The sequence below is a fragment of the Littorina saxatilis genome, linkage group LG8, assembly GCF_037325665.1.
Source record: "Littorina saxatilis isolate snail1 linkage group LG8, US_GU_Lsax_2.0, whole genome shotgun sequence".
NCBI classification, from domain to species: Eukaryota; Metazoa; Mollusca; class Gastropoda; order Littorinimorpha; family Littorinidae; genus Littorina; species Littorina saxatilis.
The window spans coordinates 7,293,921-7,310,797 of NC_090252.1; the positions used below are offsets into that span (position 1 = coordinate 7,293,921).

Below are 16,877 nucleotides of genomic sequence, written 5' to 3' on the forward strand. Positions count from 1 at the left end.
AATGTTTACTGACAACAACTAATCATGTGTCAAAATACTGAATCGGCCTCGGGATGCGCTTGTTAAGAAAAGTAGCCTTGGTATTTTTCTCGTCATATTTTGTTCCCACTGAACGTACTGATCGTATTCTAGACAATCATGCGTACAAAATACGGCGAAATCGTATGGGTTCCCAGGTCTGCAATGCATATATTAACCAAAAGTATTTACAAACTGCAAGGTTCAAAAATACATGTATCTGCATACACTGAACTTTTTTTTTTTTTTAAACAGAACCACTCCTAATGCTTACAAGAGATTGTTTTGTTTATTTTTCAACTTGTCCTTTTGGTTTGTACCATCAAGCCTCACTAAAAAAAATAAATAAATAAATAAAGCAAAATAAAAACAACAATAAACAATATCAGGAAGGAAAACAAAGACATTAGCTCATGCTGTTAGCACAAAAACAAAAAACAACAGCAACTTCTTCTTCTTCTGCGTTCGTGGGCTGAAACTCCCACGTACACTCGTGTTTTTTGCACGAGTGGAATTTTATGTGTATGACCGTTTTTTACCCCGCCATTTAGGCAGCCATACGCCGTTTTCGGAGAAAGCATGCTGGGTATTTTCGTGTTTCTATAACCCACCGAACTCTGACATGGATTACAGGATCTTTTTCGTGCGCACTTGGTCTTGTGCTTGCGTGTACACACGGGGGGTGTTCGGACACCGAGGAGAGTCTGCACACAAAGTTGACTCTGAGAAATAAATCTCTCGCCGAACGTGGGGACGAACTCACGCTGACAGCGGCCAACTGGATACAAATCCAGCGCGCTACCGACTGAGCTACATCCCCGCCTGAACAACAGCAACAAAACAGCCACTTTCAGGTGTAAGAGGTGCAACACATGGTCAGTGTGTCTTACTTTGATCCTGTTCTCCGTCCCTTCCACGCGTGGTTTTTCAGCTGCTGCCGGAGTTGGAGAGCTCGGCTCTATGACACAAACATGCACGTTTTGACTTTGTACAAGACTTGGGAAAGTAGCATACAGAATTGGTAGAACAGGCCTGAAAGATGCGAGCATTTTACTCGCCATGGCGAGTAGAAACATGTAACCGGAGAGTAGAAATGTTCATTTACTTGTCAAATGCGAGTAAAGTTGCAGAAACAAATTTTTGGTTTGGCTAGTAAAGTTTGCTCTCTGGCTAGTAAATTTTCAGAATTACTAGCCAAAGGCGAGTACACCATTTGTTAGACTTTCAGCGCTGTACTAGACAATGTTTGGAAACAACTCTGTCAGGATTATCAGCGGTCTGGTGGAGTAAGGGCCCCTTTTACGGGTTCAAGCTTTCGAAACAAGGAAAAGCAAGTACCACGCTTCTCATCAGCTTTAACCTGCAATAGGGACAAAAAAATAACTCTGATAAGTATGATATTCAGCATGCGCTCAATAGTTACTCCTTTCTTTGAAAAACCAGCATTGAAGAGTCCATCAGAGTTCACGATTTGTTGCGGCAATGATCGCTAGCCCGTAGTGATCGCTCACAACGTGTTTCCATTGCGGTCAAGTGAGTTTGGCTTGAGGTCACAAGATCTTAGAAAAACACACATGCTTAATGAACACTTCCAGTAATCAGCAAGCCATCGGTGGCGAAGCATCGCTCCGATGTGCACTTTTTTTTTTGTAGAAAAGGGTATCATATTGAGCGCACGATGCATAACATACACATATCAGAATACGCTGTTTGTCCCAGTTGTAGGTTAAAGCCGATCAGAAGCGTGGTACGTGCTCCGCCTCTTTTGGAAAGCTTGGACTCTTACTCTACCTCATCCCTTAAAAAAAAAAGTTATTTCCTGAAAACGTCTATCAGAGCAACTGCAAATCTAGAAAAGAGAGATCTGTGTGTGTGCAAGCGCCTGTGTGCATACAAGCATGTGTGTTTGCTCAAGCTTCTGTGTAGGTCTGCATGCACTTGAATATCTAAGCAAGTTTAACCCCTTCACTGCCCACCCCGTATGTAATACGTGGTCATTTTCGGTTTGTCCTACGCCCATAACCGTATCTCATACGTGGGATTTGTGTCAACAACATTTCAGGACATTTCTGAAAACTAAATGGGAGGTAACCACTGTCCAAGTACTTGTAGGGGTTCTAAACACATTTCTTTCCCATAGACCGTTCGGATAATGCTGTTATACTGTGGCAGTGAAGGGGTTAATAAGCTTTATTCCTCTTTTGGTGTGTGTGTGTTGTGTGCATGCAGACATAGAGGAGCATCCATGCACAAACACAATCAGGAGAGCAGCTGCACAGACCCCCCCCCCCCCCCACTAGAATTTTTGTTTTTCAACATAAACCTGTTTTTTGTACAGCCTAACCAACACACGGTGTCTTCAATCACACAAAATGACATGCTTACCAAATAAACAACAACTCATTGGGGAGACGGGACAAATTCTACAAGGAAGGAAGAATGTACAATATCTACTGACATCAGTGGTAGTACAGAGCATGTACAAACCACAGACGGAACAGACTTCATTACCGCCCTGATATGGCCCTTCGTGGTCGGCTGGGCGTTAAGCAAACAAAACAAAACAGACTTCATTGCAAACAAATAAAGAACAAACCAGTGTTAGCGTTGTTGTTCACAAGGTCAGGCGGTGGACTGGTCACTGGTTTTTCCTTCACAGTGTGCAATGTGCTGACACCACCAGTCTTCTCATCGTTGCTGGCCAGCATGGGCTCTCTGTCACAAGGCAAGATAAAGTGCTAACGTTTTCTTCTTATGACCTAATTCGCTTGTGACAGAGACAATCTAATTTCTCCACTCATTCATTCATTCACTAACCCTTTGAGCAACTCACTGATTGACTCACATCCATGAAAATCTACGCACACACACAGGCACATGCATGTGAATTCGCACACAGAAAGACAGACAAAAGTAGACAACACATACACACACATGCAGGCACGCATGCACGCGCACACTCACACATGCCAATAGGAACTTACTTTGTTGAGTCATCCTTGCTTTCCTTGTTCTTCTCTGTTGAAAAATAACAAAAAACATAATGAAATGTGTAATGAAATATTGACAACAACATGCAAACATCAGACTACGACTTGGGTGGGGAGTATAGATCCTGGCGGGCTATCTCCCTCAAAGTAACTACATGCAAGCTCAGAAACACATGCACCAACCTCTGTACTGTTTCCTCACACACACACACACACACACACACACACACACACACACACACACACACACACACACACACACACACACACAAACACACACACAAACACACACACAAACAACCCCAACATACATGCACGGAATAATAACTACACTCATAACTCACTTCTGCGAGGTCTGATGACAAAGATGAAGACGATGACGGCAATGATGACCAGCACGATGATAACACCAATGACTGCACCAGCAATGGCACCTGCATCTGCACTGGCAGCTGCTGTTGCTGCAAGAAAAATGTCAAACACAAGTGTTTAAAATCGCAAAACCAACAACAACAAACGAACAACTCTAAGACGACTCCTCCTCTTTGTCGACATTTCTATTTCAAGACATGTCCTCTTTCTCCCTTTCAGAACCTTGTTTTCTCTGCCTTTTTCATCAAATCTAACAGGGTGGCGCCACTGTGCCTGACCTAAATCCTGCAGACAAGGTTGCTTAGATATCATCATATCCAGAGATCAACTTGCCATGGGGATGTGGAAAAAATCCCATTTACAAGCGCTCCAACAAAATATGTGCACTCTGCTCACAGTCACACACATGCAAGCATGTAGGCAAGAGTGTGCAAGCGTATGGGCACGCACGCACGCACACACACACACACACCCGCACACACACACACGCACGCACGCATGCACTCACACACACACGCACACACGCACACACGCACGCACACACACACACACACACTATAACAAATAACTGCTCAAAAACATTGCTTGGCAAATGCCCTCAACATGCTGTCTTGTCTTTTGCTTTAAAGAAGAACAATTTAAAAAAAAAAAAATAAATAACAGGAAAGAGAACAGTAGCGAGATCTGAACAAAGTAATTGAAAAAAGTAGTAACAAAGACTTCCTGTAACACCTGTTGCCAAGGTTAAGCGTTGGACTTATTAACCCACTATCCTCTTGTGCAGTGTTTAAATTTGCGCTTTTTAACAGACTACCAAAATGTATCAAGTTCGCCCAGGCAATGATAAACAATTCGCGTAAGGCGAAATTACTACATTTAGTCAAGCTGTGGAACTCACAAAATGAAACTGAACGTAGTCCGCCGCTAGTGCAAAAGGCAGTGAAAGTGACGAGCCTGTTTGGCGCGGTAGCGGTAATTGCGCTGTGCTTCATAGCACGCTTTACTGCACCTCTCTTCGTTTTAACTTTCTGAGCGTGTTTTTAATCCAAACATATCATATCTATATGTTTTTGGAATCAGGAACCGACAAGGAATAAGATGAAAGTGTTTTTAAATTGATTTCGAAAAAAAAATTTTGATCATAATTTTTATATTTTTAATTTTCAGAGCTTGTTTTTAATCCAAATATAACATATTTATATGTTTTTGGAATCAGGAAATGATGAAGAATAAGATGAACGTAAATTTGGATCGTTTTATAAAATTTTTAATTTTTTTACAATTTTCAGATTTTTAATGACCAAAGTCATTAATTAATTTTTAAGCCACCAAGCTGAAATGCAATACCGAAGTCCGGCCTTCGTCGAAGATTGCTTGGCCAAAATTTCAATCAATTTGATTGAAAAATGAGGGTGTGACAGTGCTGCCTCAACTTTTACAAAAAGCCGGATATGACGTCATCAAAGACATTTATCGAAAAAAAGAAAAAAACGTCCGGGGATATCATTCCCAGGAACTCTCATGTAAAATTTCATAAAGATCGGTCCAGCAGTTTACTCTGAATCGCTCTACACACACACACACACACACACACCACGACCTTCGTCTCGATTCCCCTTCTATGTTAAAACATTTAGTCAAAACTTGACTAAATGTAAAAAGAAAGAACTCACTCAATTGCACAAACACAAAAATCAAACATATGCAGACATCTGCGTGCACACATATGTATGCACGCACATATGTATGCACGCACATATGTATGCACACACATATGTATGCACGCACATATGTATGCATGCACATATGTATGCACGCACATATGCATACACAGACAGAATAAGAGGGCAAGGGAGAAATAGAGAGAGAGGATGGTTTGATTTGTGCTCAATGGTATTTCACAGTCAATTTTACAGTCACTGCTGGCCTCTGTCTAGGGCTCTACTCGCAGATCAAGGCGAAAAAAATGATTGTAAAAATGATGCTAATGAAATGCAAAGAAGGAAGAAACGGTGAGGATCTGCATACCTAATGCAGCATCTGGTGCTTGTATATAGAGTGCTAGTCAAAAAACAAGGCCTCCATGGTTACCATAACACAAAGTTCTTTCTTCAACCCCTCTTCCACAATACAGTCCAACCTGCCCTGGAGACCACCTGTCCATAAAGACCACCTGCTACTTGAGATCACCCCAAAGGATCCCTAACAGTTTTTACTATATAAATCACCTGTCCATAAAGACCACCTGCTACTTGAGATCACCCCAAAGGATCCCTAACAGTTTTTACTATATAAATCACCTGTCCATAAAGACCACCTGCCTGTCGAGACCAAAGACCACTCAATTTCGGTCCAAAGTCACGGTATAGGCCTGTCATGGGAGACCTCCCGACGTCTTTTCTAACTCTGGTAACAAACCCACTTCACATTACAGGGCAGCACATGTACCATCAAATCACTCAACCACATAATAATGACCACTTTTACTTCTGCACTGCAGCAGATTCTAACCACAGGAATCAGATTAGACAAACCCCTTTTCTATCCTCTTAAATCTTCACACCAATTAAAGCCACCTGCCTTCTCAAATTCACAGTCCTGTAGAAAGACACCAGTGTGTGCAAAATGCAGCCTTTGAAATAACCAATGCCCAGGAAACATGCGATGCGTTGACAGGTGAAGAAAGAGAGTTGACTAAGTGTCATTGTAGGACATCAATGTGGGAGGAAGAATGCCCTTAGTGCAGGAACAAGCTTGGAGAGGTCTGCAATGGTTTGACTTAGTGCAGGAACAAGCTTGGAGAGGTCTGCAATGGTTTGCATGATGGCTTATATGGGAAGCACGGTATCTTCAAATATGTTTTGTCCCAACCTAACAACTATCCTTTCCAATGATTTAAAAAAACATACAAGCTTCTACCTACAAAACGTCAGAGAAAAATGTAAATCTGGACCCTTTTTTCAATAGCTGACTCAACGCACTAACCGGACAGCCCAAAACTGCTTGTTAAAACAAAAGAGCAAGTAAGTTTTTTTTAATTTTTTTTTTTATTCTCTTTATTTATATAGCGCCTTATCCGAAGTTCAAAGCGCTTTATGCCGTGTGAGATGGAATTTTTTTACACAATATATCACGCATTCACATCGACCAGCAAACCTCAAGCCTGTTAGGCGAATGTTCACATTTCGCGGCCTTTATTCCAAGGCACACGGGTATTTGATGGACATTTTTATCTATGCCTATACAATTTTGCCAGGAAAGACCCTTTTGTCAATCGTGGGATCTTTAACGTGCACACCCCAATATAGTGTACACGAAGGGACCTCGGTTTTTCGTCTCATCCGAAAGACTAGCACTTGAACCCACCATCTAGGTTAGGAAAGGGGGGAGAAAATAGCGGCCCGACCCACATGTTACTGCTGTGGTCATACAACAAAACACAGATCTAAAATATGTTGTCCAAACGTAAAGACTTCAACTTGACAAAATCTAAAATGCTGCCACCTGTATCTACAAAAGTACCTGAGAGAAGTGCAAATGTAGGTCTTTTTCCAATGGCTGACCAAACAGGCCAAAGTCAACCAAAAAGCGAAACATTATTCGTTAATTCAAACCCTAAGCTGATGATAATGACTCTAGTGCTAGAAGAAGTAACGCAGAAAGATAACTTTAAAAAAACTTCAAGATGCTGCCTGCACTGGTAGCTCCAAATGGCTGCAAGCAACGCTTGGGAAGATGATGCACGCAAAAAAAGCAGAATGTTAGTAGAAATAACATGAAAATATAGTCTTGATCAACTCTTGACATACCAAAGGCAGCAGATACATTGTCCTCTGTCAAAAAATAAACCATACACAAGAGAATATAAGTGTTGGTGCCAGTTTCATTTTCTGAGGTTATACAACAGAAGGTAGCATGTACGGAATAGTACTTCACTTGCAAAATTATTTGACAAACAAGCCGTAAAATAAGGCAAGGCCTAAAACAAACCCGGTCTATTTCAGCTTCCATGCTTTTAAAAGTTGTCGCCCATCTTGTTAGTTTGCTGCTCATAAGTTTCCTTTATTTTCCCTACATGCGAGACTAAACACATGTGAACCAATAAAGCTTTTTTTATATTTTTTACACACAACAGTTAGCTCACCCATGTTTAGCAACAATCAGAACAGTCAAGGTTTGCAACAAGGAAATTTGCTCCATGCGCTCTGTTTGTGTGAGTTTTTGACCAACGAAGGCATTTTTCTCTCTCTAATGTTCATAATGTTAATCCGAACATTCAACAGTTCACTCACCCATTGTGGTAACCTTCAGGACGGTGGAGTTGGTACTACCGTACTCATTGGTGGCGGTGACCAAAATGTTGTATGGTGTGCCGGGCTTCAGACCACCCAGTGTCATCTCTTTCCGCTGCTCTTCTAGTGTTTCCTGTAGAGAGAAACCAGGAAAGTTTACCACCAATGCATTTGACTGGATACACCACTGCTGATTAATTTTTAATTGTTCAAAGCAGCCCATCACTCTCTCTCTCTCTCTCACACACACACACACACACACACACACAAACACACACACACACACACACACACACACACACACACACAAACACACACACACAGAGGAGCTAATTCAGTTCTCCCAACCTAAAAATATACTAACAATGCATGAAGTGCTGTATACATTTGATAAATGGGTCCGGCGAAATTAAACTAAAAAAATATGGAATGTTCAGGAAGTGTACACAGGGAACCAAAATAAGCTATTCATTTTAACAAAAACATTAAGTGCAGACATAGATTAGACACTATAGAGCGCAAAAAGCTAAAAAAAAAATCTGGGCCCTAATAAATGTTCACCACTACGGCTTTCCCCAAGCAGTGTGACACTTCTTCTTCTTCTTCTTCAGCGTTCCAGAATTTTCTGGTTACGTGTGAGCTCGTTTGCCCATTTGGGTTCCCCACACTATACTCTGAGAGCATAGTCAGCTTCACTCCGCTTTCGTTCGGTAGGCATGCTGGGTATTTTCGTGTTTCCATAACCCACCGAACTCCCGACATGAATTACATAATCTTTTCCGTGCGCACTTGGTCTGCTTGCGTGTACACATGAAGGGAGTTAAGTCACTAGCAGGTCTGCACATAAGTTGACCTGGGAGATGGGAAAAATCTCCACTTTTAACCCACCAGGCGGCAGCGACCGGGATTCGAACTCACGACCTCCCGATTAGGAGGCCGACGTCTTACCACCACGCCACTGCGCCCATCACTGTGACACTAATACAGGGGAACCTGTCAATAACAGCCACACGAGGAACCAGCCAATCCAGGTCGTCGTTACGGAGATGCCCTTTCCATACTAATATAAGGCCAAAAAAAAAAAAAAGGTCTGTTTACGGTAACATAGGCCAAAAAAATAGGGTCGGTAGGTCGGGATTTTTTTATTTTTATTTTTTATTTCTTTTCCAAAAAACCATATTTTTACGTTATTTTGCAAAAAACCCCAAAAGATTTTTTTTTTTCCCCAAATGCCAAAAAAAAGTCTAGGGTCGCGCGAAAAAAATAGGGTCGGTCGGGTTACCGTAAACAGACCTATTTTTTTTTTTGGCCTAAAACTCTTCAGGGTTTCTGAGGTGGTCGTTATCAAGAGGTAGTTGCCTGGGCCGGTTGGACTGTTGTGGGTTTTCCCTGTCACATTTGTGCATTGCTGGTGCTCTCGTTACCTCATACTGTGCTGGAACAGAATGCCACGAATGATCAACATCCTCATCCACGTCACTGTGTTGGTAATGTACAGTAAACCTCTGGGGCTTGCCGCCATGGAAACCAGGGATCCAGTGCAGGTGAACTTGAGAGTCATCTGACCACTTGGCCGTTACGTTTTTTGGTGGCTTCGGGGGACCTGTTGTACAAAAACAAAATAACCCCAATGAACAAACCAAGTTCCAGAATACTAACAGTGCATGTAATGCACAAGACCCAAAACCTCATACATGAACAATATTCATGTACAAAATACTCGGTTTTGCATGACTACTGACTCTGCTTCCTGGCTTAAAAGAAACAGATTGTATTTCTTATTATTAAAAACTTGTCCAAAAAAACTTCGGAAAACCCCCCCAAAAAAAAACAACCCACACACACAAATAAGACACTCCTGACGAAAAAAACTAAAAACCAACCACAAACACAACACACACACCAAAAATTTGCGTCACCTCTTTCGCGCAGCTGAAAGGCCAAAACTTTGAGCCCTTCAGTGTTGTCGATGTTCATGTAGTAGGTCTTGTCGAAGTAGTCTGGGGTCAAGTTGGGCATGCTGAGCCTGAAGGTGGTCAGATACTGGTGAGTGGACTGAGACATGGTGTTCAGCGTCCAGCTAGATCCCCTGACCTCCACCTGCCGATGACCTCTGCTGTTCTCCGATATAATGCGGGTGATCTCTGGTGGCGGGAACGCTTCCACCTGGAAAGAAGCAGAAGCAAATTTAGTGTGCATGTTTTACTAGCTGATGTAATTTCTGGATATGCAGTAATTCTGTGTACGTTTTACTAGCTGATGTTATTTATGGATATGCCGTATGTGAGAGTGTGTAGGTGATCCTGTTCAGTGTGTGTGTATGTGCATGTTAACACGCATGTATGTTAAGCCAAGTGTAGAGAAGAGCTCTATTCAACATGTAATGTTAATCAGAACCAGGTGTGAAATATTTTCTAGCTTAAAGCACCATGCATAACCGCAAACAAATGCCCATCCACTACGTCCCCCTATTCCATTCAACTCTAAGGATAGTTTGCATTCGCACACACACACACACACACACACACACACACACACACACACACACACACACACACACACACACACACCAAACAGGATCACACACACAAAGCTGCAGCATATCCACACATCAACCTGCCAAATATGAATAAAAAGTAAGATAAAAAGGGTTTCCTCTAATAAGAGCTGTACCTGGAAGGTGACAGTGAACGCCTGATTTGCAGGTGACAGGTACATGTTCTTCAGACTCTGCTCCCCGTGGGTGTTGCGAGGCATACCTGACATACAGACAAAAGGGTAAACAAAACAAAATGAAAATCAACCCAACCTAAACTAGGCATGAGAAATTAAAATTGTAAAGAAAAAAAAGAAAAGAAAAACCTAAAAGCATGCCTCCCTGTTTTGTTGTTGTAAAAATGATGCCAATTCTGGTGAAATGAACAATGATTTCTAGATCTGAAAATGCCTCATGCCCGTAAACCCACCCATCCGCCAACCATCTGTTTCTGATAACTTTTCCCTTTCTTGCGCTGCTGAGCTTCTAACTTTTCTTGGGAGTCGTACGGATTAAAAAGACGTAAATGTTTGTGAATGACATTTGCATACTTATTGCTGTTTGAATGAAACTGTACAGTCACTAATCTTATTCAAACTGTGTGTGTATGTGTGTGTCAGTATGTGTCAGTGTGTGTGTGTGTGTGAGTGTGTGTGTGTGTGTCAGTTTCAGTTAAAAGTATCATGGTACAATCCTGTAATTTAAAAAAAAAAAGGGCACAATTTGAAGCAAAACACTTTGCAGTGAGTCTTGTGACCCCTCAATTTCACAGCATCTTCCAAGTTACAACCAAGTTTTAGATGACACTTTTCCGTACTTCGCTGTCCACTTTCTACCTCTAAACTATGATCCCATCTCAGTACATGACTGAAACTTTAATCTCAGCTTTGGAAGATATCCCGCTAGCAGACCGGCACCAACTTACACTTGATGCGAAGCGGAATGAGGCCATCAGAACCTGACCCCAGCTCATTACTGGCAGTGCAGACGTAGTTGCTGGTGTCAGAGCACTGGGCGTTGGGCAAAGCAAACTGTGAGGTGTACGTGATGCGAGGAAACGAGTTCTCTGTGGTAACCACCGGTCTCTGGTCCTCCAGGCTTTGTTCTTTCAACGTGACGTCTTTGTCTTGGTGACGAAACCAGCGCACTTTGGGGGCGGGGTTGCTGTCAAAGTGACAGGTGATCGTCACATTGTGGCCTTCGCTGAAAGGCCGGGAATGGGTTTTGTTCACGACCACTCCATTGACCAGGCTGTTTTGCAGGTTTGGAGAATCTGCAGTGAAGACATCAAGGTTCATGAAAACAGTTGGAAAAACATAGAAAGTGGGTTCTAGTACATGTAGTACAATGTACAGAACTGTGCAGGCATAGCCCCCCCCCCCCTCCTTCTTTCAGTGATGAAAGGAAAGGGCACCAGAGGAATGATTTTGAAAGCGCGTGTCCATGCTTGTGACTGGGATATTCAAGACCTCTACCTATGGCGTAATCATTAGTTAACAGGCGATCTTGTTAATTAATAGGCCAATATAAAATGCTTGGATTAATACGTTGTTTGTATTTTTGACCAAAATAATATTTTACACAGATTAAGTCAGTGTTCCCCCTGAGACCGCTTCAGTTTTAATCCCCCTTAACACTTGATTTTCAAGATATTCTGTTTATCAATCTCTTTAATTTACCTGCAAAGGGTTTTTACCGCCTCGCAATTAAAAACCTGATTTTCTCAGATTTCCGGAAGTCTTAAAGTTCCACTGTAGCCATTGTATGAAACGGCTGTTATGGCATGAATCTTCAGGACTGTCTTCTGAGAAAATATCTTGAATACAAATAACCTTTACTGCTTCATCCTCCTGTAGCTTTAATACAGATTACAGGCAAAAATAAAAATATAAATAATGTACATAAACTTCTCTAACCCTACAAAGTGTACACATTTTCTGAAAAATGCTCCACTTTACTAGCCATGAGGAGCTAGTTGTTACCGCAGACAACAACACAACTCATTTTTTTTCACTTGATCTTTCATTTATGAATTTTGAAAATAAGGAGTCTACAGAAAAGTTACTCACAGCGCACATCCACTTTAAACGTGCGATACTCAGAGCCATGAACGTTCTCAGCATAACAGCGATACACCCCTGAGTTGTCGCGCCGAACAGACGGAATGTCAAGCACGCCATCAACTTGCACGTCGTACCAGTTTCCCTGAAACGACAATGGCAACATGACAAGAAATCAAGCATCTTCTTTCTTTCACTGTCTTCAGTTATTTTGTGCTCTGCTGTCTGAAAGAAGAACATTTTATTACACTTGAAAAACGTATGTTCCAAACGTTCTGTTCCATTCAAAAGAAATCAATCCATCTGAAAGTGCTTGGAAATATGCACCACTGGTGTACATCCAAAATTAATCAGATTTAACACCCTCATCACTGTGACTGCTTGACCATTTCAGCTCTGGTAGTTTCAGATTTATACCAGTAAAATACCATATTAACAGACCTGTTTACCCACACTTTATAAAATATTGCAATAAAATTTGTTCACGCCGTCACACAAATAACGCAGGTTACCCTCGCCTTCGATTCAAAGTAACTCCAATCTGACTGAATTACCATCGAAACGCAGATGACGAACTGATTCACCACACATTTGTGGTATTTTACACACAAATTTCAACTGTGTTGTTTCACGATAAACAGCCATAAACAAACAAATGTGGCGCCGTCACGTCGCCTCGGAAGGAATAATGCAGGTGACCAAGACTTGTTTCCGATACCTGTCTGATTAAAATCATCGTTTTTTTTCACGAATGACGGCTCTTTGGCAGATCTGGTGAGTTGGAAACTGTCTATGAATGTTTCATTTAATGTCAAATGCGTACATTCTTGTCGAAATTGTTTCCTTTGGGCTCATAAATTAAGTCAATCGTCGTGTTGTCCGAAAGTGACTTTTGTCAGCATGGAACTTACTGTGCTTTGATCATTGACTGAGAAGAATCTTCCGATGACACTAGTTCATTTCACTACGCGACTGCAGATCTGCAAGGAAACTTATGGCAGGGGAAATAAGCTTAACTGAAGACGAATAAGCGGAGTAACTGGTCTTCAACGGATTGCTCTCACTGATCTAAATATTTAGATCTTGTCGTCTGCTAGTCTGCTAGTAAGCAGTCTTCGGTCGTGTGAAAGTCACATCTATTTCGACTGTGTGCATCGATTCGTGTAGTGAAATGTTGATCTTTGATGATTTGGCAACATAACTTCGCTAAATGTGCTTCGAGTGTATCTCCCCGTTAACCGCATTTGAAAACGTCTTTTAACAAGACCATGTTTCGACAGCCCAGACGGGGAGGATCCTCGATAGCTCACAGGGTATATAATGTTTTCCGCTGTTTTTTGAAGAATCCTTTCAAATTTGCTATTCCAAAAGTACCCTATGACACGACTCGAGTGGCAAAGAACATTCTCTGCAATTCCTGTCTCAGTCCGTGCAGCCGTTTCGGGTCCTATCGTCATCATACAAACATACACACAAGAACCAGCTTTAAAAGTTAGATTATGTAGGAACCATGTGAACCAGTGATTTTTTCTTATGTACAACAGATACTACAGTATTTCTGCTTTATGAAAAGCAATATTTCAAAAACAAAACTAGAGATTTGAATTTTGACCACTTTTCCCCCTTTCTGTCACCAGTACTGAAGAACAACTCATATATAGGTAGCTCACCTGTTGGTTTTTTTTTCTCCATGTGACAACGCAGTCAGGGTTACACTCAGCGCTGCACTGTTGCTGTAGCGAACCTCCCTGGTTTACCGCCAAACTATGACGTGACAGCTCTATGTCGTTCTTTGTCGGCCCATCTGAATAGAAAGACAGATTTGATCAGGAAAACTATTTGGAATGTAACATTTTGTTCGCAATAAAATGAACTTTGAAAGTGATACAATTTCAACAGTGGTCAGAAGCCTTCGTTCATATCGATTATTCTCTCAACCATCAACATTTCTCAAACACACACACACACACACACACAATGGAGATTTGATATACCTGTTGAAATAATTCTATGGAATGAAGTATCTACTGGTAGGTAAGAGGCTGCTGAATTCATTTCTGTCATTTTCAGATTTTGAACACTAAACCACAAAAACCTATCAGTGAACGATGTTTGGAAATTCCTCTGTCGGGTTCTCATATGTTCAGAAAGAGTGAATACTTTTGATTTTAATGAGGCAAACTTTCCTACGTGACATTAACCCTAACCCTAACCCTAAACAGTGTACACTACATTGGGGTGTGCACGTTAAAGATCCCACGATTGACAAAAGGGTCTTTCCTGGCAAAATTGTATAGGCATAGATAAAAATGTCCACCAAAATACCCGTGTGACTTGGAATAATAGGCCGTGAAAAGTAGGATATGCGCCGAAATGGCTGCGATCTGCTGGCCGATGTGAATGCGTGATGTATTGTGTAAAAAAATTCCATCTCACACGGCATAAATAAATCCCTGCTCCTTGAATATGTGCGCGATATAAATTGCATAAAATAAAAATTAAACAAGAAGGGCAAAGCCCATACGACTCACATGCTTTACACATTTTTCCTACCAAAATACATGTGACCTTGACCCAAGGTCAAGGTCATCCAAGGTCTTGCAACATAAAGCTGTTAATTCAAGACATAGGAAGTACAATGGTGCTTATTGGCTCTTTCTACCATGAGATATGGTCACTTTTAGTGGTTCACTACCTTATTTTGGTCACATTTCATAAGGGTCAAAGTGACCTTGACCTTGATCATATGTGACCAAATGTGTCTCATGATGAAAGCATAACATGTGCCCCACATAATTTTTAAGTTTGAAACAGTTATCTTCCATAGTTCAGGGTCAAGGTCACTTCAAAATATGTATACAATCCAACTTTGAAGAGCTCCTGTGACCTTGACCTTGAAGCAAGGTAAACCAAACTGGTATCAAAAGATGGGGCTTACTTTGCCCTATATATCATATATAGGTGAGGTATTCAATCTCAAAAACTTCAGAGAAAATGGGAAAAATGTGAAAAATAGCTGTTTTTTAGGCAACATTTATGGCCCCTGCGACCTTGACTTTGAAGCAAGGTCAAGATGCTATGTATGTTTTTTGGGGCCTTGTCATCATACACCATCTTGCCAAATTTGGTACTGATAAACTGAATAGTGTCCAAGAAATATCCAACGTTAAAGTTTTCCGGACGGACGGACGGACGACTCGGGTGAGTACATAGACTCACTTTTGCTTCGCATGTGAGTCAAAAATTAAATAAATCCCTGCGCTTAGAACTGTACCCACGGAATACGCGCGATATAAGCCTCATATTGATTGATCGAGTGTCTGAATAATGTGGACAAGGAGCATGTGTAGAAACTTTCTTTCTTTATTTGGTGTTTAACGTCGTTTTCAACCGTTCAAGGTTATATCGCGACGGGGAAAGGGGGGAGATGGGATAGAGCCACTTGTTAATTGTTTCTTGTTCACAAAAGCACTAATAAAAAAAATGCTCCAGGGGCTTGCAACGTAGTACAATATATGACCTTACTGGGAGAATGCAAGTTTCCAGTACAAAGGACTTGACATTTCTTACATACTGCTTGACTAAAATCTTTACAAAAAAAATTGACTATATTCTATACAAGAAACACTTAACAAGGGTAAAAGGAGAAACAGAATCCGTTAGTCGCCTCTTACGACATGCTGGGGAGCATCGGGTAAATTCTTTCTCGTCCCAACCAATATGGGACTCCCCCTAACCCGCAGGGGGTACGTGACATAATAGGCCAGTGTCTGAATACTGTGGACAAGGAGCATGTGTAGAAACTTTACCCCAATAAAAGCTCAAGTAATTCACTCTTTCACAACCCATTCAAACCCGAGTTATTTCCGGAGTTTGTCTAATACCTGCAGCAACCACATACAGCAAATTGCACACCAACAACACAAACTCACACTCAGGCACCACAGTGAAGGGAGCGCTCTGTTCAGACCATATGTCCATCCCGTCAGACGCACGACACGTAAACTGCAGTCCATTGTCCTGGCGCTGAATGGATCGAACCAGCAACCTTCTACCATCCACCTCCACTTTCTCTTGATTGCTAGACACCTTAGTCCCTGCAGAATCGAACCACTGGACCTGCAAGGTAAGGCCGTGGTCCGGCGGGAGGCTGGTGGAGGCGGCATCGCACTCCAGGGTCAAATCCTGATTCTCCACTGCTGCGGTGCTGGCTGAGATGGTTGTGTTCACTGGTGTGTCTGTTAGAACAAACATATTGTTGCATGAATTGTAATATGATTGGAGAAAAAACATTTGCTGGATTACATACACACTGTCAAAAGAAAGCCAGGCCAATCTCATTCTGGTCACCATAACCATAACAACCGGAGATGAAAGATGGTTTACAGACTTCTTACACTTACAGTGACTGAGTTTGGCACTCCAATCCATGTACCTGAATAACTAGTATTACCAAAAGAGCATGAGGAACATTACTCACATAACGAAAAATTAATCAGTAACAGCTACCAGTAAAACTAAACGCAATGATCACCTCAAGTTGAAACAGGGGAAAAAACATGTCAAGAACAATCACAACCCATGGGATTGACCAATTCATTATTGGAAC

The 16,877-nt window shown here is 41.6% G+C and overlaps 1 protein-coding gene across 1 annotated transcript in view; it reads right to left on the reverse strand.

The window, feature by feature from the left end:
• LOC138972672 (nephrin-like) overlaps nucleotides 1-16,877 on the reverse strand; it is a 36,043-nt gene that overhangs the window by 6,882 nt on the left and 12,284 nt on the right. Inside the window, exons 3-14 of the mRNA XM_070345329.1 lie at nucleotides 16,201-16,506; nucleotides 13,939-14,072; nucleotides 12,278-12,413; nucleotides 11,134-11,481; nucleotides 10,346-10,431; nucleotides 9,592-9,838; nucleotides 9,097-9,275; nucleotides 7,673-7,805; nucleotides 3,353-3,469; nucleotides 3,003-3,036; nucleotides 2,615-2,733; nucleotides 909-976 (exon numbers count right to left, since the gene is read on the reverse strand). Of these exons, the coding sequence (XP_070201430.1) occupies nucleotides 909-976; nucleotides 2,615-2,733; nucleotides 3,003-3,036; nucleotides 3,353-3,469; nucleotides 7,673-7,805; nucleotides 9,097-9,275; nucleotides 9,592-9,838; nucleotides 10,346-10,431; nucleotides 11,134-11,481; nucleotides 12,278-12,413; nucleotides 13,939-14,072; nucleotides 16,201-16,506 (1,907 nt within the window). The remainder of the gene's footprint in view (nucleotides 1-908; nucleotides 977-2,614; nucleotides 2,734-3,002; nucleotides 3,037-3,352; nucleotides 3,470-7,672; nucleotides 7,806-9,096; nucleotides 9,276-9,591; nucleotides 9,839-10,345; nucleotides 10,432-11,133; nucleotides 11,482-12,277; nucleotides 12,414-13,938; nucleotides 14,073-16,200; nucleotides 16,507-16,877) is intronic.